Source organism: Pogoniulus pusillus, chromosome Z (genome assembly GCF_015220805.1).
Source record: "Pogoniulus pusillus isolate bPogPus1 chromosome Z, bPogPus1.pri, whole genome shotgun sequence".
Taxonomy (NCBI): domain Eukaryota; kingdom Metazoa; phylum Chordata; class Aves; order Piciformes; family Lybiidae; genus Pogoniulus; species Pogoniulus pusillus.
This window is the reverse complement of record NC_087309.1, coordinates 69,382,053-69,409,139: the sequence shown is the minus strand read 5'-3', so window position 1 is coordinate 69,409,139 and position 27,087 is coordinate 69,382,053. Positions and strand designations below refer to the sequence as shown.

At 41.8% G+C, this 27,087-nt stretch overlaps 1 protein-coding gene across 1 annotated transcript in view; it reads right to left on the bottom strand.

The window, feature by feature from the left end:
- The window catches only part of TRPM3 (transient receptor potential cation channel subfamily M member 3), a 350,032-nt gene that overhangs the window by 87,787 nt on the left and 235,158 nt on the right, over window positions 1–27,087 (bottom strand). The window contains exon 9 of the mRNA XM_064140553.1: window positions 2,755–2,827. Within this exon, the coding sequence (XP_063996623.1) occupies window positions 2,755–2,827 (73 nt within the window). The remainder of the gene's footprint in view (window positions 1–2,754; window positions 2,828–27,087) is intronic.

Here is a 27,087-nt window from a genome sequence, read left to right as displayed (position 1 = left end):
ATACCCTGTTCTACAAGGTTCAACCTAAACCATATCCCTAAGCACCACATCGACTTTTAAACACATCGAGGGTTGGTGACTCAACCACCTCCTTGGGCAGCCCATTCCAATATCTGACCACTATTTCTGTGAAACTTTTTTTCCTGATGTCTACTCTAAGCCTACCCAGTTGCAGTCTGAGGCCTTTCCGTCTTGTTCTATCCATATTTACCTGTGAGAAGGCACCTGCACCAACCCCTCCACAATGTCCTTTCAGGCAGTTGTAGAGAGTGACGAGACCACCTCTCAGCCTCCCGTTTTTCAAACTTACCATCCCCAGCTCCCTCAGCCACTCCTCATGAGATTTACTCTCTAGGCCCTTCCCCAGCTTTGTTGCCCTCCTCTGCACTCGCCCAGCACCTTCACATCCCTCTTGTAGTGAGGTGCCCAAAACTGAACACAATACTTGAGGTGTGGCCTCACCAGGGCAGGGTATAAGAGGGAAATCACCTCCCTACTCCTGCTGGACGCAGCACTTCTAATACAAGCCAGGAAGCCATTGGCTTTCTTGGCCACCAGGGCACACTGCTTGCTCACATTAAGCTGCTTGTTGATTATAACTCCCAAGTCCTTTTCTTCCAGACAGCTTCCCAGCCACACTGTCCCAAGCCTGCAGCCTGGGATTGTCGTGGCTCATGTGCAGGACCTGGCATTTGGGCTTGTCAAAGTCCCTCTGTAGAGCCTCCCTACCCTCATGATGATTAGTACTGCAAAGCATAGTACGGATTAAGACAACTAGTCTATCTCACCTTTGCACGCAGATTTAAAAGTTATATGGACTTTCGTTTGTTATGATGACAAATTTGAGATTAACAACAGGCATATGATAAACCTAATTTTCATTGAGTACCTTCAATACACATGAAGTGCTGAGGAGCAGTAAAGACAAGGTGTAAGTTTTGGTTCCTCTGGCCCTTGAGTAACATCACTTGTAGTGACTGCTGACACTTGTTGCAAATCAAGATTGACAGGCAAGCATTAAAGGAGATGTCAGAACTACTCACACAGATCCAGGCACCTTCTGATGTAATAGAAGTTCACTAAAATGTCGTACACTACTATTATGATGAGGGTAAGTAATTTTAGTAAGGAGATGACAAGATCAATTAGATGGCTGCAAATGAATATTCCAGATCAGAGAAGACTACTTATTTATCCAGACCGCAGTCATAGTACAGTTACTCATGTAAGTACTGCAGAATAATTTTTCAAACAGAAAACAATCTCTCTCAGGCCTGATTTATTTTCTTCAGCTACTTCCACAAGTTGCTTCCACTACAAGCAACTTCCACAACTTCAACACAACTGAACTGGTGTCTTTGTAGTAGAAATCATCACGAAAGAAACAAAAACTACTGGAGCAAAGTAATTCCAGCTCATTTTCTTGGCTGGTAGCTACAAGCTTCAATCATACTTTTAAAGTCACCAGTGCTTTACTACTCCTGTTCAGACTTCTGTTTTGAATGTTTAAAGTAACATTTTGAAATGGCACTAACAATTGGTTAAAAGGTAAAATATTATTTTGCTTGATCAGGTGAAAGTTAGCCAGGCTTTTTCCCTTTTCTGTTCAAATAACTTTTATGAGCATGCTCAGGAAGAAATTGTAAGGAAAAATGAGCCCTAGAGCAAGCAAGAATAATTCCCATTACCTTTTGAATCTATTAATTTTTTCGGTATCACCCAAATTCAGGTCTGTCACATGGCATCCATTGGGGGTGGGAGTGGGAATAGCATGATGACAATTGCTGAAGAGCCTCATGAAGTCTAACATTTCCCAATCACCTCTGGAAGTTCATTTGATAATGTTTCTCAGATTACTCTTTAAATTGTTTGGTATCTCTTATTATCTGTCTTTAAAATCAGTATGCCCTGTGTTAGCACAAAACAGTTCAGACAGCAAAAAGAGGACCATGGTGATTGATACAGGCAATTTGTGAAAATCCTTTTTGGGGCAATACCATATAAATGTAAGGCTAGAACCTACCAGCCCTTGTTTAGGAGATTAATCCTTCATCAGGTAAGTGCATGCACTTCAAAGCTTTTAAAATCTCATCTGTTTCTGCATTTGCAAGCATACTTTAAATTACCTCATAATGTATTTTGAAGGGAATAAGTGTTTCAAGACCAGGGTTCACAATGAACTATAGCAACAGAACATTCATGGTAAGACAATTTTTAAGTGTAACACGTAAAGGCTGCGAAAGATTAGTGACCTCTGAAGTTTGTGATTAAAACCTTTGTCATCCCAGTAGCTGATCTTCACTATTGGAGGCTGGAAGGAGACCTACATTGCTTCCAGAGTTTCCTACAAATGACTACAGATAACACTTTATTTTGACAATAGTGACAGTTTTACCCAGTTTTACCCATCACCAAGGCAACCTAAGTCTAAGAAGTTCTTTGGCTGTCTTCTTGTGAGTATTAGACGTCTCAATAACCTAACGGAGAGTCACTGTTATGCTTCCTGTGACACATTAGTGACTGTGTTTGGAGAACAAAAATTAAGAAAGAAAAACTAGTAGATACTTAAACATTACAGGAAGAGCTGTATTTGTTTAAAGCAGCTAAAGCAAAAAGCACACTTCAATTTCAAATACAAATTTACCATCTTGATATGGTAGATATTGTCAATGAATGCAGGTTTCAGAAAAGCAGAGGCACAGAGTCAATGCATTTGAACCGATACCGACTCACCATGGAGTGAAACTCCATTACCTTTTAGTAACGCTGTCAGGATAGCTAAGTCAATATCCTGATGTCCTTCTGATCCCATGCGAAACACTGTGATCTGAAAGATTGGAAGAAAATAACATTAATGAAACTAGGGTAAACTTTTAAAAGATAAATTAAATCATGGAACCACCATTTGGATATTTAAAATGTCCCAGTAAGGTTTATACAGGTAACAAGAAATTTACTAGATAGAATTAACACACAACATTTTTTTCTAAGATAAAATTTGCTAAATGTAAAAAAAAAAAAATATTAATGAGCACAGGGAAGAAAAGTGATGTGTAAAGGGTGAAATTTGAGAGGAAAGAATGTTCTTGTGTTAGAGTAATACTAGGAGTACTCTTCCAAATATACTACTAGGAGGAATTAGATATTATAGGCATTGATTAAATATTTTTGACTGAAATTAGAAACCTACCTTATCTCATGGTTTTATATAGTAGAGATTTACATGAACTATCTGAGAATTTGGCTTCTAACAGATAAAAAATGTCAGAGAATAAAATAATAACAAAAAAAAAAATCAGGTTGGAAAAGGCCTTTGGGACCACCAAGTCCAACAGTTACCCCTAGTCTAAAAAGTTTACCCATAAGCCATATGCCCAAGCACCACATCTAAAAGACCTTTAAACACATCCAGGGCTGGAGACTCAACCACCTACCTGAGTAGCCCATTCCAAAGCCTAGCCTGACCACTATTTCTGTGAAAAAAATTCTTCCTAATGTCTTTTCTAAACTTACCCTGTTGCATTTTGAGGTGGTTCCCTCTTATTCTATCACTATTACTTGTGAGAAGATATCTGTACTAACTTCTCCACAATGTCCTGTCAGGTAGTTGTAGAGAGTGATGAGATCTCCTCAGTCTCCTCTTTTTCAAACTAACCATTCCCAGCTCCCTCAGCTGTTCCTCATAAGATTTACTTTCTAGGCCATTCACCAGCTTCATTGCCCTCCTCTGCACTTGCTCCAGTACCTCCATATCCCTCTTGTAATGAGGTGCCCAAAACTGAACACAATACTTGAGGTGTGGCCTCACCAGGGCATAGTATAAGGAGACAATAACTTCCCTACTCCTGCTGGACACAGTACTTCTAACACAAGCCAGGATGCCACTGGCTTTATTTGCCACTTGTGCACACTGTTTGCTTGTTGATTATAACCCCCAGGTCCCTTTCTGCCAGACAGCTTTCCAGTCACACTGTCCCGAGCCTGCAGCCTGGGGTTGTTGTGGCCCATGTGCAGGACCTGGCATTTGCCCTCATTGAAGCTCATCCCATTAACACTGGCCCATCAATCCAATCTATCCAAGTCCCTCTGTAGAGTCTCCCTACTCTTGTTCAGATCAACACTACCATTTAACTTGGTGTCATCTACAAATTTACTGATGACGCACTCTATGTCCTTATCAAGATCATCAACACTGATGTTAAACAAAAGTGCTCCCAACACTGAGCTCATGGGGACACCACTTGTGACCTGCCCCAGCTGGATTTAACTCCCTTGACCACCACCTTTTGGGCCCTTTCATCCAGCAGTGCTTTATCCATCAGAGCTGTGCTCATCCAAACCACAAGTAGCCAGTTTGTCCATGAGAATTCTGTGGTGAACAGTGTCAAAGGCTAGTGTCTAGATAGACAATACCCACAGCTCTTCTCTCATCCAATAGTCAGGCCATCCTGTTCCAGAAGGAGATCAGGTTCATCAGGCAGGATGTGCCTTTCGTAAACCCATGCTGAGTGGGCCTGATCCCTTTATATGGCACATAATGGCACTCAAGATGACCTGCACCATGACCTTCCTTGATACTGAGGTCAGGCTAATGGGTCTATGGTTTCCCAAATCCTCCTTTCTTCCTTTCTTGTAGATAGGTGTCACATTTGCTACCCTCCAGTACATTGGGACCTCCTCAGTTAACCAGGACTTCAGGTAAATAATGAAAAGTGGCTTGGTGAGCACATCTACCAGCTCCTTCAGCAGCTTTGTGTGCAGCCCGTCTGGCCCCATGGACTACTGTGTGTCTAAGTGGCACAGCAGGTCACTGACCACTTCCTCATTTATTGTGATGACCTCCTTAGCCATGTGTTGTCAGTGAATTATCACTACAAAATGCAGTGAAGTGAATTATACAATTCATAAAGAACAGGAATTAATACAGTGAGGTTGTTCTTTCAAGCCAGTTTCAGTTTTGGTTACAACTGCACTGAAACATATAGTAGTGTAAATCCCCTTGCTCCCTTTGTTGCCATGGCAATAGCTGCTCTTGGGCCTCTGCTTCTTGCAAAGCAACTAAGACGGATTTTTATTAGTTCTTTCATTTACTAATGAAACCCATGCCATCATTTTGGTTTGAATGTCTGATGTCTGTTTCTCTGATTTCTTTTGCCAGTATGGACTGCCTAATTTAATTTTTTTCAAAGTTAGGAATTAGGAATTGTGTAAACATGTTTTACACCCACATTCACCAGCATACATTGTCCCTCCATTCTTAGATGCCTACTTGTATAGCACCACTGAACTGCAGCAGCATTTGGGATAGTGGTTAGCAAACATCAGGGCACAAGGAATGGTTAACGTGATAGGGAGAGAAGATACATATGTTAGTCAAGACTTGGGTAACATTTTGGTGACAAGCTTCTGTTTACCAGCAGAAATAGCCCTCTAGAGCACATTCCAAGAAACCCAGTGCAGACTTCCTGTAGCACCTACTCTACCTTCACTTGTCTGTAGACCTCTAGGGCTTTGAAGGAGAGGTAAGAAACTTTGGCAACAGTGACACTAGCACAGCGTGTTAGAGCCTGAAAAAGCAAACTGGATGAAGTAACAGCAAATGGTCTTAGCTCAATTAGTCAATAGATCAAGATTAAAATGATTAATGTGAGAAAGCATTTATGCTAGAGGTATCACAGTATCACACAGTATCACAGTATCACCAAGGTTGGAAGAGACCTCATAGATCATCAAGTCCAACCCTTTACCACAGAGCTCAAGGCTAGACCATGGCACCAAGTGCCATGTCCAATCCTGCCTTGAACTGCCCCAGGGACGGTGACTCCACCACCTCCCCGGGCAGCCCATTCCAGTGTCCAATGACTCTCTCAGTGAAGAACTTTCTCCTCACCTCGAGCCTAAATCTCCCCTGGCATACCTTGAGGCTATGTCCTCTTGCTCTGGTGCTGGCCACCTGAGAGAAGAGAGCAACCTCCTCCTGGCCACAACCACCCTTCAGGTAGTTGTAGACAGCAATAAGGTCCTCCGCAGTTAATGAAAGCTTGGTTTGACACTTCAAGTGTTCCCGAGAGAATGCAGTAATACTGCAAATAATGCTTTAATATGTATCTTCTCTCTCCCCGTGGAACCTGCAGATGCTTTTGGCAAAATTCTTGATGTCTATCCTCACGTTACAGCTTTTAGAACAGGGAAGAAAGGAGCACCTCCAGTTGGAAGGAACCTATAATGGTTATCTAGTCCAACCGCCTCACCATTCCAGGGCTCACCAAAATTTAAGGTGTATCATTAAAAGCGTTGTCCAAATGCCTCTTAAACACTAGCAGGCTTTGGACATTAACTACCTCTCTAGGAAGCCTATTCCAGGAGTGGATCTACTTTATAAAGGAATGTTTCCTGATGTTTTTCCTAACATTTTTCTTATCTTTTTATCAGTTAAGGCAAGAAAGCTTTCCTTGTGGCGAAGGCCGTGTTTGACCTGTATGTAAAGCACTCATAATGTAGGTACAAAGGCAGTGTTTGACCTGTATGTAAAGCACTCATAGTGTAGGTACAAAGGCAGTGTTTGACCTGTATGTAAAGCACTCATAGTGTAGGTACAAAGGCAGTGTTTGACCTGTATGTAAAGCACTCATAGTGTAGGTACAAAGGCAGTGTTTGACCTGTATGTAAAGCACTCATAATGTGGGTACAAATACCAACTTCTATGTATGTCTTATCTCAAATCACAATAAAAATATCAGCTGATGAGACCAGCCCCTCTGATGTACATACTTAGGATGCATATCCCCTGCCACAGATAAAAGCAGATAGCTAGGTAAGTCAGAAGGTGGAAGGAAAAGAAAGCATTCTTCCCTTTCCCAGTGGGAAAGAGGAACTTCTCCCTTCTCATATGGTGCTCCAGCAGGTGCTGACAGTAAGAGGGTGTTTTCACAGTGTTGCCACATAACAGTCTGATCATAACATCCTCAAAATACTTTGCAATTTCCTACAGTCTTTTTGCAGCAACAGTGCATCTCTGTAGCACTGAAGGGAAGTATGACAGCTGGGCAAGCAGACCAGGCTAATGCTGGGAATGTCTTGATTGCAGCATTGCACTTGGTGGCTGCCCTTCTTCAAGGCCAAAGCTGAGGCAGTCTACACACTGGGGACAGAAAATGCTGAACAACAGGAGTTCAGTGGAAGAACAAGTATGTCTCAAACTAAACACATACTCAGAGAACTTCCAGCCTAATTAAAAGGCATCACATACTCTGCAAGTACTGCTCAGCTTATCACCACAGGAAAGATAAATGAAGCACTTTGCATGCACTGGATCACACATAAACCTAGATTTCCTGCTTTTCTTTCATCCCTCTCTCATGCAAGCCTCAGGAAAAAAAAAATCCACTACAGCAGAATAAATTGCAGATGTAATAAAAATAAGCCCATGTACTTTAGTTATCTTAGAATACAATGGCTACCTTTACATAGTAACTGTTACTTTATTATTATTATTAAGAGGTCTAGCATAACTCAAGTAATAAATAAATAAATAATATAAATAATTGGCCAAAAATTTAAACAGAAATAGTGCTCAGGTTCATACTACATTTATTATTATTTTGGGAGTGATGAACAAGAAATATAGACAGAATCAAGGCAAAATGTTGTGATACTTCATTTCAAAATACTGTGAGTTTAGTAGCTCAAAAATTCAGCTGATAGTGTTGACATTTGTCTGTTTTCAAAGTACAGAATCTTACAGGGTGGTAAACAGATATGTTCAGCCTCTCCTTACGGTTTAGGTTAACTTCAAGTATCCATAGCTGCTGCCTCTCTGCGATGGATGCAGTTCTCAAGATCAAAGTTAATCCTATTGAGAACTCGGCACTAAACCCTAAACAAATGGTTTGGCTGGGAACTGGGTTGCTAAGTCACTGACACGCACTAACAACAGCAGAAAGTCTGAACATGCATCGACCACTTTACGCTATAAATATCTGCAGCCATAGGGGCCCATTTTGCTCTCCCTCCATAGCTGCTCTCTGCACAGCAGTGATCTCCTCTTGGGTAGGGACACTTATCAAGGTTACCCTCAACACTGAGGGATCTCTCACCTGCAAAGGGATGTCTCACTGACAGCAGGTCAATAAGCAGTACTTCCCGTATGAATGTGCCTTTTAAGATATGTAGAGTAAGCTTACACAACAATCTTTGTGTCTCATGCTAATATCAATTATAGTAATTAGAAAAATATTGACTGTGAATCTATCTGTGGTTATTAAATATATTGCATACATTAATTTACTTATCAGAACTCAATAAACTAACTACTAGCTCACATCTGTTTGAGGGATCTGGGGGTACTGATTGATACCCGCCTGAACATGAGCCAGCAGTGTGCCCAGGTGGCCAAGAGAGCCAGTGGCATCCTGGCCTGCATCAGGAAAGGTGTGGTCAGCAGGAGCAGAGAGGTCATTCTGCCCCTGTACTCAGCACTGGTTAGACCACACCTTGAGTACTGTGTTCAGTTCTGGGCTCCCCAGTTTAGGAGGGACATTGAGATGCTTGAGCGTGTCCAGAGAAGGGCAATGAAGCTGGTGAGAGGCCTGGAGCACAAGCCCTGTGAGGAGAGGCTGAGGGAGCTGGGCTTGTTTAGCCTGGAGAAGAGGAGGCTCAGGGGTGACCTTATTGCTGTCTACAACTACCTGAGGGGTGGTTGTGGCCAGGAGGAGGTTGCTCTCTTCTCTCAGGTGGCCAGCGCCAGAATGAGAGGACACAGCCTCAGGCTGCACCAGGGGAGATTTAGGCTGGAGGTGAGGAGAAAGTTCTTCACTGAGAGAGTCATTGGACACTGGAATGGGCTGCCCGGGGAGGTGGTGGAGTCGCCGTCCCTGGGGCTGTTCAAGGCAGGATTGGACGTGGCACTTGATGCCATGGTCTAGCCTTGAGCTCTGTGGTAAAGGGTTGGACTTGATGATCTATGAGGTCTCTTCCAACCCTGATGATACTGTGTTACTGTGATACTGTGAGTGATCTCTGACTCTTCTGCAACACCTTCCTGTCACAGGTCCTAAAGATGATCTTGGGCAACCTGCAGCACCTTACCACACTTACCCATTCATTTTTATTGGAGAAACTTTTCACAGCTAGTCATTCTTTCTACAACTACCTGAAAGGCTGGTGTTGATCTCTCTGGTGATGGGACAAGAGGAAATGGATTTAAGTTGTGCCAGGGGCAGCTTAGATTGGACATTACATAAAGCTTCTTTACTGAGAGATTGGTGAGTCACTGGAACAGGCTGCCCATGAAGGTGGTAGAGTCACTGTACCTGGAGGTGTTCAAGAAGCCTGTAGATGTGAGGTGCTCCAGGATATGGTTTTGTCATCATGGTAGTTACATTATGGTTGGACTTGATGCTCTTAGAGGTCTTTTCCAGTCTGAGTGATTTTATGATTCTATGATCCTTTAAATGGTTGCCTCCCAACAGCAAAACAGCTTTTTATTAATTTGGATTTCATAGCAGATCTCCATCCTGTCATGGTTCCCCATGGTTTTGCGAAGATTGATTATCATGTCTTTCCACTATTGCCCTAAAGCTTGACTACTGTTTTCTGACCATTCACAGAGAGGAAGATTTAAGAGAGGGTTGCACTGTAATTAGGCAAGAAGTCAACTTTTTGACACTGTTGATAAAATCTTAGCCCTGATCTTCAGCATTCTTCAAGTATAACTTGTTCATCTTGTATCTTTGCCAAGTACGTTGGCTGCTGGCATTGCTAGATATCATAGGAAACTGAATATGCTGATATTTTCTTTCAAAACACTGGAGAAAAATATTTCATCACTAATGGTTCTGCAGAACGAATTTTGGAAGATAAAGCTTTAAGTGGCTACATGTTGACTGCTGAACCATTTATATCATCACTCTTACATTACCTGGCAAAGCCAGATCATTATCAAACCAAGTAGCTGTAACTTTCCTTCTCCTTCAGTAACAGTGGGACTGGAGGAATACCACTGCTATGTCTTCAGTCCTAGATTAGCAGCCTGTGAGGAACCCTAAGCATCTTGAGCAGACCTACCCAATGCAGCTTTATGCTAGGTTGCTGTTATGCTCAAATAACTAATTAAGGAAGGGGGCTTCATATTTGTCCTGCTTTTTCTCACAGATTCCATTGCAAATGCATTTCCTAAATGTTTTTTTCTCTGTTTTTTCAAATTTTTTTCCTCAAATGCTTTGTCTTTTGGTTTCCCCCTCACCACTTAAATGTCTATTTTATTTTTTTACCCATGGGTTTTGTAAAATACTGAGAGGCAGAAAAACTTACATGTTGTCATTGGTTGAGATCCTAGCGCCTTTTGATCAAGACTCTACGTTTCCAGAAAGAAAGGATGAATTGTGTTTCTGCATTTCTGTATTTTATGAGTACAGTTATGAGAAGAGCAGTTATTCCTAAAACACTGATTTACCGCCTTCCTTACACAGCATTTGCAGATTTTCCTGCCTCTTTTATTTTTTTGTAGTCAGAGACAGGAGGAAATAGGGACACATCCTAAAGTATTTATGCAGACTTTAAACTCAGAAATGTTCAGTATCTCTAGGTTTCAAAGGAACTCTCTTGGAGGCCTGTTCTTTTGGTGATTTCTTTCCCACTAATTAAAAGGTAAGAATTTTGCTTGCAATACATTCAGCTAGTTTCAACAGCCATTCCTGCATCGGACATCTTGCTAGTTGACATTTACGGTTACTCTGCTGTGTAAATCACTGCAGAGAACTGAGAAACAAAACATAGGTGCTGTTAAAATAGGAGACTGTCTAGAGCTGTGTTAAAACAGGCTATAGATGCTACAGCACTATGCATATAAAACTGCCAAAGGAAAATATCAATAAACTCTGCTCCCAACTACCTCTTGCTGGATTAAATGTCTACCACTGACATGAAAAAGGAACAGTAAATTACTCAGAAACCTGCTCATTGATAAAATAAAAAGAAAGCCTTTTGTCGTGGTAGGCCTAAGCAGGCCAAAATAGGCTCATACGTGCCCTGGCTTGCCCAGACATGTTTTTCAGCTCTCCCTCCTTCTGCTATGGGCAGAAGCAACCATGGAAAAAAGGAAAAATAACCTGAAGCCATTGAGTCTAGGGACTCTGGCCTGCCCAGACTTGTTTACATCCTGTGGTAAACAAAGTACATGCACTTAGTTTCTACTTGTGCTTGCCTTGTGCAAGGCCTATGCTTTCCCCACATTTGCATAAAACAAACCTATGGCTTAACCTAATATGGTCAAGCTTGGAAAAGTGCCACTCTGATTGGCTAATCTATGTTCAAAGGCCCATTAGTCTCAGGCTGTATTGACAAAAGGAGATGAGCAGGTAACAGAATGTGCTCTCTGCCATTGCATTCATGCTTGCTACTGCCAGCTGCCATGCTATGCTAAGCTATAAGCTAGCTCTGCCACAACATAACAAACTGATGCTCTGAGTTTGTTTGCCTGGAAACTCCACTGTCTTGAATTTACCAGGAACAGGCTTTAAATGCCTGCATAGCCAGCATGACATCATGCCAAGAGTGCACATCGCAAGACATCCTGCTTATACCTGAAAGTCTCCTACCAAGACAGGAAGTCCTGGAGGTACACAGATCACCCAGAGGAGCAAAGATAAGGTTAGAGATTGTCTTCTTCCTTTCCCCAGCCTGAGAAGCCTGGGAAGAATCAGAAGCTTCAGTGGTTGACAAGACAGTAACAGAACTCCCTGAAAGTGTTTGGGTACTGAAGCTGTAGATAGCCCTGTGAGTTGGGAAATTTTGTGAGTAAATACTTGAAGCCTCTTGTAATTCACCATTGTCTTCTGCCATATGCAGAAAGGAGCTCATTGACTCCATCTAGTGGGCAAGTGCTATGTTGACTGCAAGCAATATATGGACTGCAAGAACTTTATCTTCCATTTCAATTAATGTTTATATATCTTTGCAAGTTATTTATAGATCTAATTATTCTTTTGTATAATGTTTCCATCAGATTATTATTCCAACAGATTATTATTAAAATTAGTGGTCAGGGCAATGAGACTCCTGAATATCAAAATTAATAAACAATATTAATTTTGTAAAAATATTGTCTTGCATTAATTACCCTTCCATTACACCTTGCTTGTTTAAATCACAGAACCACAGAACTTTATTAGTTGGAAGGGACTGCCAGAGATCATTGAGTCCAACCACACTGCCAAGGCAGGATCACCCAGGGTGGTTTGTACAGGAATGCATCCAGGCAGATTTTGAAAGTCTCCAGTGAAGGAGACTCCACAACCTCTCTGGACAGCCTGCTCCAGTGCTCTGTCACTCTCACTGTAAAGAAGTTTCTCTTCATGCTGAACTGAAACCTTCTATGTTCCAATTTGAAGCTGTTGCTCTTGGTCTTATTGCTGCTGACCATTGAAAAGAGATTGGTCCCATCCACTTGATGCCCACTCCTCAGATATTTGTATATATTGATAAGATCTCCTCTCAGTCTTCTCTTTTCCAAACTAAACAGCCACAGATTTCTCAGTTTCTCTTCACAGTGGAGATGCTCAAGTCCCCCAGGCATCCTCATGGCTCTCCACTGGACTCTTTCCAGCAGGTCCCTGTCTCTCTTGAACTGGGGAGCCCAGAATTTGACACAGTATTCTAAGTGTGGCTTCACCGGGGCATAGTAAAGGGGGAGAAGAACCTCCCCAGACCTGCTGGACATACTTTACTTGATGCACCCCAGGATGCCATTGGCTTTCTTGGCCATGAAGACACATTGGTGGTCCATGCAGAACTTGCTGTCCACCAGGATTCCAAGGTCTTTCTCCATGGAGCTGCTTTCCAGGAGGGCAGCCCCAAACCTGTACTGGTCCCTATTGTTATTCTTCTCTCGATGTAGGACCCTGCACTTGTCCTTACTGAGCTTCATGTGGTTAGCCTTCCCCCAGCTCTCTGGCTTGTCCAGATCTCGTTGGATGGCAGCACAGCCTGATGAGAGTTGGCCACCTTCCCAGCTTCGTATCATCAGTGAACTTGCTGAGGGTACACTCAATGCCCTCATCCAGATCTTTGATAAAGATATTCAACAAAACTGGGCCCAGTACTGATCCCTGAGGAACACCACTGGCCACAGGCCTCCAATTTGACTCTGTGCCACTGATGACAACTCTCTGAACTCTTGTCAAGCCAGTTTTCGATCCACCTTACTGAGCAACTGTCTATACCACATCTTCTGGGCTTATCTATGAGAATAATGAAGAGACAATGACTGAAAGCTATTTACCTTTAAAAAGATCAATTGCAGTGCTGTCTGTTCAGGCCTATTAAGTCTTAGCCTCTTACAACTTTAGTGAAAAAAATAAAAGGAAACCCAACTGGTAGGACATGTATATGAAATCCTGAATGTCTCTCCCAGGGACTTGGGCCATGTTATTACTTTCATGTAGCAGCAGTTTCAATCGGTGATATTAAATCAAATTGTTTTAAAAGACTAGTTTTGATCCCCCTCCCCCCCCCGTTCTCTGGCACTACCTTGGGAATTTTGGGGATGGTCTTCTTTCAATTTCCTCCTTTCTTTCCTCAGGGTTCACACTATTTATTGGCTTGAAATTACTTTTCTACTGAGGCATCTCAACAAACAACTGTGACTTCCAAGAGTCAATTTTATTTAAACTGTATTTTTCTTCTCTTCTTTACAACTATGATAGAAGCTGATGCTAACATCCTTCACAAATACAAAGCTGTATGGCTCCACAATGAAGAAAGCAAAATGTTCAGATGCAAACACTCTTGAAACAGATAAACTTTTGAGTCACCAAAAGTGGCTGCACCAACAGTTGCATAAACAGTGTTAACAGGCATCCACATTGCTGATAAATGCAACTCTCATATCTGGATGTCTTTTGATATGCCAATAGTGATCTACTTACAAAGTATAACAGATAGCAGCTAATTACAGTTTTGGGGGCACCTGTTCTCCTGCTCTGCACTCAGGACGAGGAGCTTGGGACCCACTAGTCAAACCCTTGTGTCACAAGAGTGCCTCCCGTTTGCCTCCATTCGTGGTTTTAACCTGCCTGAATGAAATCCATGAGGTTTGGTCTTCAAAAGCAGGAAGAAAACACTCCTTAAAAAAACCTGGAAAGGTCTTCCCTCTACCTCACTGCAGATTTTACTGAAGAATTGTAATGTGATCAGGATTAAATTCTAGGGAAACAACCTAACTGTGCCCTAATTCCTCCTATGAAAATATGCTAGAAAATCATTGACCCAAAAGAGATCTTCTATGCAAGCACAATGATTGCAGCACACTGTGATACTTGCCAGTAGTAATTACAATCCAGCAGGGCAGAAACCTAATTTTCAAGCAGAGCAGGTAGAAAGCAAACAAACAAGCAAAAAAAAAAAAAGGATATGGAGGGAAAAACAAAACAAACCAGCAGCAAGATAAGAAGCAAAAGAGAAGGGGAGGGGTGAGCAGGAGGAAGAGATTAATATTCATACTCTGCTTTCTGTTCAGCATTGACTCCATTCTTGTTTGACAGATTACTTTTCCTCTTCCTTTCCTCTAGTTTCTGCCTCAGCAGAGTCAGTTTAACCCAATGCGTTGCATTCAGTTGTGTTCCTGCCTTCACACTGACACTAATTGCACTTTAGGTGGTCAGGTAACACTATCTTACCTGAGAGCAGCAAATACCAAACAGACTTTCCGAAGTTATTCACACACTGAAAGACATGGATGTTACACTGCTGCTTAGGAACTCATAATGAATGTATTTGCAGGGTTACCTTACAAACACAAATCACATCTGTCCATATGCAGATGCCAAATTAAAGACCTAGATAAGAAGAGGCTACTTCAAAGATGAGACAATTCCTGAAGCGGTGCGAGCACAAAGAGGACAAGCAGCAGGTTATAATAGATTCTATTATTTGTTTGCTTTGCTTTACAAAGTGAGTGTAAGCCAGGGTAGCCTAAGTGGATATACAGACGATGATGCTTTATCAAGATAAGTATGCCACAGTATGCAAACAGGTTTATACTTGACATAGAAGTTGATTTTATTCCTAGCACAAGAAGCAAGAGCAGTAGCTATCTATTGACTAGTCAGCAGACAGAGTCATCATTAACTGCAAATTTGCTAGGCCAGAGCAGGAATGAACGCAAAAAACTATTTTGAAACAGTTCTAAAACACAGCATTCAGTGAAACTAATCACAGGCCATAAAAATTCTGCCCAACTACAGGCATATTCAATTCCTCTTTCTGATATTTTCTAACCAAAAAGTGAATCTTCCTCTCTTATCACATCACCTTTGACTTTCATTTTTTCACTAGAACTTATTCCGAAACCTCCACAGAGAGAAGAGCTGCTTCTGTTGAAGCCTAGGATTGAATTTCAATAGTGATGCAGCACCAGCTTGTACTTAGTATTTCTAAAATATTCTATTACTTCCCAATCTTTTTTAAAAAAATATTTTAAAAATTATTTTTACAGTGGGGTTACCCTCATCTGCTTCAGTGTATGAAGAGTGGAGTGATATACATCCAAATTTGTATTTGTTTGGAAAGAGAGGAAACAGCAGCAAATGAGCAGACAGAATGCAATGCACACCCGCACAGAGAGGCATTTTACCCTCTGCATGAAAAAGGCAAGAGGTGGAAGTAGAAAAGTAATTTTTTACACCTCAGATTGACAGTGCCTGCTGACTACACAGCAGATGGCTGAAAAAAAACCCAACAGGGTAGTAGTGATGACAGCAGAGAAGGCAGCCAAGAGTGCTCTCTTTGTATTGTATTCGTAGCATATAGTATGCTGGAAGTCATCCATGCTTTTAGAGGTAGAGTTGTTGCTCACCCTCATTTCACTATGACATCAGGAGAAAGTACAGTGACTTAAAATTAATTCAAAGTAGTTTTTTTCTCCCCTTGCTGTCCCCATAAAACTTTTGAACGTTTTTAAATTTCACCTCTGACAAACACACATTGTATGCAAGCTGGTTATATAAGTCAGGAGAAAAGCCTTTCTTTCCTACAATTATGGAGGCAATATGAAACTGTCGTCTGAGAGCATGAGTTGGTTCTACAAAACAGGCAATTCTTTCCAGAATACATGTTGACATTTATAATTTAGCTAGGCCTTCCTGAATGTTTTAGAGGAAAATTACCCTGAAAAGAAAAACGAGAGCCTGATAAAACAAAACATTAAAGGAGGTCAGTCATGCAAAGCCTCAAAATGGTTCAGATTTCTTGCAATGAGCAATTCTGTTTAACTGAAGGGAAAAGCTGCTTGATGTGAAGGCATAGCAAAGATCAAAGTGAGCAGGTGAGTCAAATGGATAACACCACAGAAGAAAAGGTATGGCCAAAGAAGATAAAATTCAGGAACAGAAAGATTAGAGAGAATTATGTTTAGGGAAGAGCTACATTAAATGGGCTGCTGTTCTGTTGAATAAGAAAGAATTCCCCATGAAGAAATAAGAGGGAGGAGATGTGAAGGGAAAAGTTTTAACGTTGGTTGTAAAGTATTTGAGTTTTTTATTTCCTTCCACATTGTGGCAGCACTGCAACATTTCACATTTTAATTTGATCCAATAATTTGTCGGATTCACTGTTTGGTAAGACACAGGGAACAAATGAAAAATCAGTGTTCATAAAAAGACCAGAAATTCTGCAAGTAAGGAGCCATGTAGGAGCCAGGCAGGCTTATATATCAAGCTGTGTGACTCAGTTGACTTGCTAGAGGGCAGGGATGCCATCCAGAGGGACCTGGGCAGGCTGGAGAGGTGGGCCCAGGCCAACCTCATGACACTGTGGTGGAGGGGCAGCAGCCCCAAAATTGAGGCCTTCCTATGCCTCTACATGCCTAGACATGTTTTTCTGCCAGGGACCAATGGCAATAAACAGGTTGTGTAACACACACACACCCAGTCCGTGTACCCCTGGGGTCCGCCCAGGTAATTTCCTATTGAGAGGGTCCAGGCAAACAGCTACTGCCTATTAAGGTAAGGTTTGGCTTACTGCCAGCCTGATTGGTCACTTTAGATGTCCAAATGAGCCACAAATCTCATCTCAGAGTCTATAAAGAGGGGTGCAAAAGAGAACCACGTGTTCAGACTGTTCAGACTGTTCAGAAGTTCAGAGTATTCAGAGCATTCAGACTGAGCTCTCTGATCCACATAGCAGCGCCCTGCTGCCCAGACCTGCTTGCATGGCCTAGACCCAGGATCAGGCCTTACTCTCTTGCAAGCATTACTGAGGCTCAGCCCTCTTGCATTGATCTCAAGGCGCAGTTAAGCTGTCTGCAAACCCTTTGAGAAGCAGAGCGCATGCACGCCTGCACTTGACACATATATGGGGAGCTGAGAGCCCCCTGCCTAAGCCTAGAGCAGCCATACATACTGGCTTGTTATCCTTGCATTTGTCTATGGAGCTCAAGTCTCCCTGCAGCACGGCATAGACCCTGCCTGCCAGCTGTCCTGTAAGTCTGGAAAGATGCAGGCCCAGCAGACCTTCAGACTGTCTGCAAACCTACAAACACAGCCTGCTAGCTGTGAGACTGACTGTCAGAAACTAAAAGCTGCACGGACAAATCCTTCTCCTGCATCTGGAAATCCTGCCAGCTGATCATCCCTGGACACGGCATCCAGAAGCTGCAGCACCAAGGCAGAGACCACTTCACTCCAAGAGAGAAGGTTAGAGAAATCCTGTTTACCCCAGAGACTGGGAACCCTTATCATTTCACCTGCAAGCCGGGACAGATTCCAGCTTCACCAAGACCCGAATACTTGGCACACGCTGTGATAGAATCCCAGGAGGGTGATTAATGATTAATACTTGAGAGCAACACATCTAAGCAAGCTTTAATTCTTTTGTAATATAAGTTACCTCTATCTTAAGAGCAGACACAGTGTCAGCCCCTACTGGGCAGACAGTATAGTTGTTAAGAGGCATTAAGCCTAAGGGAATCTTTCTCTCTGTCTATAGTTGTTGATAATTTGATATTGCCATTTAATAATCAATCCCTGTAAATATATCCCAAGCTGTTTTCATAACTTTGCAAACAAACCTGATTTCATAGTGGTTGGGGGTGGTACAAATGTGTAAATATTAATTTTAATAAATAATTTTATAAAAAATCAAAACTGCCTCAAATTAATTTCTCACCTCCCCCTAACAGAGGAGGAACAGAGAAATCGCCTCCAAGGCCAAGTGTAAGGTCCTGCACCTGAGTCGGCACAATCCCAAGCACAGATACAGGCTGGATGGTGAACGACAGGAGAGCAGCCCTGAGGAAAAGGACCTGGGGGTCTGGGTTGATGAAAAGCTCAACATGAGCTGGCAGTGTGCACATGCAGCCCAGACAGCAACTTTGTGCTGGGCTGCATCAAGAGAAGCATGGCCAGCAGGGCAAGGGAGGGGATTCTCCTCCTTTATTTTACTCTTGTCAGACCCCACCTGGAGTACTGTGTGCAGTTCTGAAGCCCCCAGGAAGGAGACTCCAGAACAATAAGGACATTGAACTGTTGGAGTGAGTGCAGAGGAGGGCCACAAAGATGATCAGAGGGCCAGAGCACCTCCAGATGTAGGACCCTGCACTTGTCCTTACTTAACTTCATAAGGTTATCCTTCACTGAGTTCTCCAGCCTCTCCAGATCTTCTTAGATGACAGAACAGCTTGATGGGTGTTGGCCACCCCCCTAGTTTTGTATCATCAGCAAACTTGCTAGGGTTACACTTCATTCCCTCATCTATATTGTTGATAAAGATACTGAACAAAACTGGACACCACTGGCCCCAGGTCTCCAACTAAGACAGTCAGTTTTGTCAGGAGACAAAAGGCTTGAGATAATGAGGACTGAGAAAATGAGAAGATTCAATTAAAGCTTGAGCCTGGTTAATGAAGTTTTATGTAAGTACTTTTCTTGATGTGTTCACTGTGTTGATGTATTTGCTTTCCACAGGCAGCTGGGGCTGGCATTCTGTACAGATTCCTTCTGGTGATGAGTATTATCTCAGGGGAAAGGTTTAGAGCTGTGCTGTTACTCTGCAGGCTACCTGCAAGCCAGGCTTTGTTCGGAGCAACACAGAACTCTCCCAAGAGAGACCTGCCCCAATGTTAGATAATTATGAGTGTTTGAGTAAATTCTTAGGCCAGAGGTCCCCTCTGGTGGTTTGAAATTCCACCCCTCACCAAGTACACAATCCTGACAAGCTGCTGAAATATTTGTAGTCAGCCTGGGAGTTCCCAAGAGACAGAAATCATTGCAGTATGTTGGGGCCTGGCCCATGCCCATTGAGTCCTATTATAACAGTAATGAATGAGCCTCCATGACACATCTGAAGCCATAGAAAGCATAATTCTGTTTTCTAAGAAAGGCAGAAGAAACTAGTTTTACCCAGATGTAATAAAGCCACAGAGTAAGAAAGGTTTCTCAACAATATTGTGGAGTTCATAAACTGCATTGCATTCCCTGATGGCAAAAACTGGTTTATATCATCTAATGTGGAAGTTGCTGTGTCACACAGTACTTTTTGTCTTCACAGTCTTTATTGGAACAACTGACAGATCTCTATAATGATTCAGGGTACATTTCCCAGAATTACCTGCTAACAATACAAACTGGGTAGTGAATATATTCACAAGCTTATATTTTTAAGGGAAAACAAAACATTCTGAATTTAATTTCTATAGCTGCAATTTTAATCAAAGAATATAGTGGAAAATATGAGATTTCACAGAATCACAGAAAACATCCAGTTGCAAAGAGATCTCAAAGATCATCCAGTCCAGTCTTTGACCCAGCAATGAAGGGTCAATACTAAAGCACATTCCTAAGTGCCAGGTCCACACACTGCTTAAACACCTCCAGGGATGGTGAATCCACCACTGCTCTGGGCAGACCATTCCAATGTTTGATAACCTTCTCTGTGAAGAATTATTTCCTAGTGTTCAGTGTGAACCTCCCCTGGTGCAGCTTGAAACCATTTCTTCTAGTCCTATTACTTGCCACTAAGGAGAAGAGGCTGGCCTCTGCACTAAGTCATCTTATCTACTAGGTGACTCTGTGATACTTGTGAGGGTAATATGGACTAAATAAACCAGAAATGTCTACTTACTGAATATTAGCAACAAAAGGACTATTGCTCTTCATATACTCGTACTGAATATGGCAAAGTGGCACGGCAGAGATTCAGGATCAAAAAAACGCTTAAGTTGTGCACTTTTTCTTCAAGAGTAGCTCTCATGTTGTGGTTTTGCTAGCAGAAGTCCTGCTTTATTTGACAGCAGTTGAAAAGCAGCTAGTAGGATCAAAAGGTTTTCAAGACTTCAGTGTAATACAACAGCTGCCAATAATGTCTACACTTCTTTTGCGTGTGGAACTTGTTCTTTATGTTACTGAAAAAAAAAACACCCTGGTCTTAGGATTTGACTTCCTTCCCTGTGGAATCAATGGCAAAGCCCAGTTAACTTAATCTGACTTCTGGGCAGCTGAAAAAAAAAAGTTTTTATCTCTTCAGCAAAACCATACCAAATGGGGTTTACATAATGTAAAACTACCCTGTAATCATCACCTTAATGTACTACACTATCCGTGTTGATTTGCACTGACTGCATGGAATATTTAAACCCCCAAAACTAGGAGAATTGCTGTAGCCACTGATGAAGAGGACTGGTACTTCCAATTGGATGCAGAGGACTAAATAGCATCAGTACATCTTTATGCTGGAAATCTCACAGAGTGTTTCCATGGGAAAGACATGAGTTGTTTCAACAATCAGCAGGCCAGTAGGTACAGGATTCTTTCCTGCTCCAGATCTCTAGACCTCTAGCCAAGTATAGTCTTGCTGGAAATACAGTTGATTTTTACTATTTGAGAATTAATCAACCTGCCTTGTTCCTCTCTGTAAAAAAAAGATTCTATCAGCATTAATTTTTTTAGCTGAAAAAGTTGGTTTTGAAGACAGATTTCTTTTAAAAAATGAATCCAAATGATCTCGTTTGCCTTTGTGAAAGGCCAAAAAAATTGTAGTTTGAGTGACAATATGCTAGTAAATCATAGAACCATGGAGTCATAGAATCAACCAGGTTGGAAGAGACCTCCAAGATCATCCAGTCTAACCTAGCCCCCAGCCCTATCCAGTCAACTAGACCATGGCATTAAGTGCCTCATCCAGTCTTTTCTTGAACACCTCCAGGGATGGTGACTCCACTACCTCCCTGGGCAGCCCATTCCAATGCCAATCACCCTCTCTGGCAACAACTTCCTTCTAACATCCAGCCCAGACCTCCCCTGGCACAACTTGAGACTGTGTCCCCTTGTTCTATTGATGGATGTCTGGGAGCAGAGCCCAACCCCACCTGGCTACAGCCTCCCTTCAGGTAGTTGTAGGCAGCAATGAGGTCACCCCTGAGCTTCCTCTTCTCCAGGCTAAACAACCCTAGCTCTCTCAGCCTCTCCTCATAGCATTTGTTTTCCAGACTTTTCACCAGCTTCGTTGCCCTTCTCTGGACACATTCCAGCACCTCAACATCTCTCTTGAATTGAGGGGCCCAGAACTGGACACAGTACTCAAGGTGTGGCCTGACCAGTGCTGAGTACAGAGGAAGAATAACCTCCCTTGTCCTACTGGCCACACTGCTCCGAATGCAGGCCAGGATGCCATTGGCTCTCTTGGCTACCTGAACACACTGCTGGCTCATCTTTAGCCTACTATCTCTCAGTACCTCCAGGTTCCTTTCTTCCTGGCTGCTCTCCAGCCACTCTGCTTAAAGTCCATCTGATTTACCCACTATTTAATTCAGAACATATCTATGTGTATGCTAATAGACAGTTGCAGACAGTGTTTAGCATACAAATTCACTGGGTCGAAACATCTTGCTGAAAAACACAATTTTTGTAGCTAGCATATGATCAAGTCAGGATTTTTCCCAGCATAAGCTGTTCCATAAATGTGGACAGGTTTGCTGCAGCCTTGTCAGTGTCAAATCTAAAACCACTGAAGTTTTATTTATAGTTCAAAAAGAAGCCAAGCTGCTAAATCACTCAATGGCTTCTGGATACTTTGGGTAAGTAACTGATAAGCTGAGTCAAAGGCCTCCATCACTACGATAATATTGGTCTATGAAAGTTAGCCTTGCAACACAGACTGCTCATGCACTGTGCATTTCTGAAAATTTTGGACCCATCCCATTTTGAAGGAAAACCACAGTAAAATTCCAAGCACCTTCAATGATGCAGATAGTCTTGATCTTAGCAAAATGCACCCAGCTACTTCAGCATTAATACCTGCATTGTTTAATTTAACAGCACCAGAGCTGCATGTTAGTTGTGAAGTTATCCAGAATGACTTACTACCCCTGATATATGCTCAGTAATATAATATGGAAGTGGGTTTACACTGTCCCCAAGCAGCCATTGTGTTAATCACTGACTGTACACTAAGATACTGAAATAACAGAGGAGAAGCAAATAAAAAAAATATCCATTACTTGTCAGCATGAGGTAGAGAGTTTATAGTTTCTCTTTCAGCAAGAAACTAATTAAATTGTGACTGTTGCCTCTATGTGGAAATGAGTTCCAGGAATTCATGTATGCACACAAGTCTATGCTCATCATCCTTACACCCTTTGTTCTGCAAATGCTTATGCATCAGTACATAAAGGGTAGCTATCAGGAGGATGGAGACTCCATTTTTACTAGGTGTCACCTGGAAAGACATGGGACAATGGGTACAAGTTACTTCTGGGAAGATTCTAATTGGACTCCTGAATTTATTTTTTTTTTTCACCATGAGAACTGTTAGAAATAACTGGGAAGAATAACCTCCTAAGGAAAGTAGTGGATTTCCCTACATTGGCCAGTTTTAAGAATCATCTTGGCAGGGTGATGGGTCATCTCACTTCAACTATACTATTGCATGGAAAGGTTGGACCAGATGATTCTTGGGGTCTTTTCCAACCTGGCATTTTGTGATTCTTGAAATGCAGTGCTAGGCAATGACACTATTGGTTTGCTTAGTGTAATAATGGAACCTTCAAATATTGAAGGAAATTAATTCAACAGAAATTGCTCATGGTGGTAATAAGTAAACAAACTGGTACACAGTCTTTATTGCTGGTCTTAATGTGCCATTTTTAATACTAAGGTACTAACATTGGACCGTTCCTGATTCACAGCAAATGACTTTTCTATTAAATGAATATAAGATTAGATCCATTCTCACTCAAAGCACTATTTTGGAAGCATTAGTTTAATAAAATATGTATCTTGCTGCTATAAGTGTGATTGTTTTCAGGGGCATGGACCTTTATGACTTGCTAGAGTGGTCTCTTCCAGTACCTACCCAATGAAATTCCACAGATTGTTAGAAAGTATGTTCTGGCTTCCAAGAAATCCATATTGTGATTTGTGAACAAAGTGCTTTGGCAACATGTCAGTCTATGCTACAAAATTGATGGAGCGCTAAAAGAATGGAGCAGCTTGTGTTTGTCAGAAAACTCAAACACTAGAATTACTGTCTTTAAGGAAAAATAGTAAAGGGAAAATTATAAGGCTGATTTATTTACAAAGACAGACATAAATACTTCTTTGCATATCTGGAAATAGACATCTGAACTGCAATACAACACAATATCTCTTCAGGGATTATCTGCAGTGAAGTCTTCTAGCCTGCTGAGGTCATACCTTTCTTTCTGCCACTTGACTCCAGGGCTGAGCTGAGGCTCTAGTGGGAAATACCCCTGCCAGACTGAATTCTCACGCAGTGCTCTCACCTGCTGTCTGTATTCTGACATAAGCAAGGTCACCAGAATAGAAGGAAACATCAGAAAACACTCTTGAACACTGTCTCATTCTTTAACTCTTATCCTTTTTTGTTTCTTTTTTAATTGTTTTCTTAGTGCTGGTAAGGTATCATCAAGTGGGCAGATTCAGCTTCTCATGAGCTGCATGCAGGAGGATGGAATATACAGGAAAAAATATGCAGGGTGTTTTAAAAAAACAAAACAACAAACCAATATAGAATAGACTTTATAATACTTCTTCCTGTCTGCTTAGTTTTGGTAAACCTTCATGCTCCTATTTTAGGAACTTAGAATGGCTTGGGTGAGAAGGGACCATAGAGATCTTAGAGATAACCTACTCCAGCTTCCCTGCCATGGACATGGATGCCTCAGAACTAGACTTGGTTGCTTAAGCCCTCATCCAAACAAGCCTTGAACATACCTGAGCAGGAGTCACTCACAACCTCTCTGGGCAACCCATTCCAGAGCCACATCACCTTCGTACTGAAGAATTTCTTCCTAAGATCCGATCTAAACCTACTTTCTCTCATCTTGAAACCACCCTCCCTTGTCCTATTGCTAGACCTCCTTATGAACAGTCCCTCTCCAGCCTTTCTGTAGGATCTCTTCAGGTATTGAAAAGTAGCCATATGGTCCCCCTGGAGTCATCTCTAAGCAGAACAACCCCAGCTCCCTCAATCTATCCTGATAGCAGAGGTGTTCCTGACAGAAACCTTTTAAAAGAGTTCTATGTAAATATGACAGTAGAGAATCTACATTTTTTTATACAAAATACTCCCCTGCCCTTGTAATCTGCAATTATATGTAGAGAGTAGAGTCTGCTTAAACAGATTTTTGTGCAATAGACCTCATTAAGAATTTTGGTCCAAATGTATTTCTGAATATAAACTCTGATGCTTGCAGTACTGACATAGATAACTTTACAGTTTAATAAAAAGTACTCATTAAGATGAGAAATGGAGTTTGCTCTATCTTGCAAACCTGATAGACTTAGATTAGTCCTCTTCTATGGTCTCATCATCCAGCTTGTGTGCTCAGATTTTATTCAACAAATGAGCTTTCACTTTATCAAATAAATGGAACACTGCATATCATAATAATGATGCTTCCTGGGCATATAATTCAGAGACTAAGAGTTGAGTTGAAAATATTAAAACTCAAAAAATCTGATGTTCTGATGACCTTATTATGTTTTTTGCCTGGTCACCAGACACTTCAAATTTACAAAAGCGGTTCCAGCCTGTTTACACATTCTGAGTAGGTTGAGTAGGAAAAATTATTCCTCCAAAGGCAGCTTCATGTTCTTTTCCAAAGATTTACTTTCATTTTGTTTTCCCTCTCCACATCCGTGACTCATCTGTATTTATGTACTTTGCTCTAAGAGCATCTCCCTTTCTGTACATTGTTTGGTAGGACACTGTAATTTGGAAAGCCACCCCTGCACTGTCTGCTTTGTTCCCTAAGAATTCAGCAGCCATGCAGTCAGGTGATTGTACTGACCATGACCTTGAGGAAAACAGCCACCATCAATGTGGTTGCTGCTGAGGTCTCTGAGTAATTTTTGCAGCTTCTTTCTGTTTGTTTCTTTAGGAAAAGAGGACATTAGACTAACAAGTCAGGTCATCATGTATTATCCTGGTTTATGCACTATCAAACCAGGTCAATACTGAGGAAGGACAAGAGCTGGGACAGATGTGGAAACATAAGACATATGGATTAGTAGAACCAAGGAAGCCATCACAGCTGGAAATACTTCACATCTCCAAAGTCATCCATCTCCTCTATGCTATCTTCATCATGATGAGTATCATCTCTCTCTTTTACATAAAGTTACACAAAAAGTTATGAGTCTTAAAGGACATCATGAGCCTAGTAATAACACCTCAGACACAAAACCTTCCCAGTATACCAGTGTTAAAATTAATACTTTGAGTACAACTGAGGTGCTTGTGAGAAGCAATTGCTTTAACGTCCTGGGGTATAGTATGCTTGTGTTAGTATGGTTAATTATATTCAGAACACTTAATTCTGGGCAAATATTTCCTGGCTAATAGATCTTCAAAAGACGTGTGGGAAAATAATGTCTGTGGTGAGAGAGGTTACACAAGTGCAAACAAACTTGTAACAAAGGCACAACTTTGGAATAAAAGTCTGATGACAACAGTGCAGACAAAAACTTCACAGGTAACTTTGCAGCAGCAGCAGCAGCAGCAGCAGTTGATTCAGAATTTGACAATCAGTTCTGAATTTAGATGTTTGGAACAATCAGGAACTGTATTTTTTTCAGTCTTGATAATTCAATGTCTGCCTCTAATTTTTGCCTTTATTCCTTCCTTCTTACCTGTATACCCTTCCTTCTTCCTCTCTCTCTTGCTCCCTTCCTTTTGTTCTTCAACTCTCCCTCCCTCCCTTCCTCATTCCTTTCTTCCATTGTCTGAGGTCTATCAGGGAATGTGAGAGATAGACACTTGGAATCTTGCCCTGTCCTCTCTGAAACAAACTCAACAGGCAGATGGTGTTCATGATATGGAAAAATTCCTGTCCTCTCTGCCTGTCTGAACATGGTGACTTAGAAAGTAAAGGGCAAAGGCAACAAGTTCCTGTGTGGTGCAAAAAGCACAGCAGTCAAGTTTCCCCAGTAACCACCCCACCTTGCAAAACAGGCACAGTACTCTGCAAGGGGAAGTGAACGATGACAAGGATGCTGGTTCACCAAGCCAGAAGATATGCTGCCAAGGTTTAGTTGGTCTACATCATGCATCAAAATCTCATCAGAAAGAATAAAATATAAGTACTGCCATAGGTGACTCACTTTTCAAGGGAGTGGAAAGCCTGATATGCAGCCCAGACCTATTTTTTAGGGAAGTCTGCTGCCTCCATGGGACTCAGGTCACTGATATAAGCAAAAAGGGTCTTTCTTAAGGGTACAGCCCTAGCCCTCAAATTATTTTCATTATTTATCTTTCATGTAGGTGGTTACAAAGTAGTAACAAGAAATCCAAGGACGATGAAGAGGGGCCTTGGGATAAACAATTAAGGAGCACAAGCATCATTCTCCTCTGTGCCTTCAGCTATGAGGAGTCATGAGGGAATAAACAAGAAGAAACAGCAGATCAATGCCTGGCTCCAAGCTTGGTGTCACCAGCTAGAATTTGGGTTCTTTAATCGTGGGTTGATTTATAGGAAACCAGGCCTGCTCACAATGGATGGGATACAGCTGTCTTAAAGGGAGGAAGGGAATCCAGCTTAGGAGCTAGCAGGGCTCACTGAAACATCTTTACTCT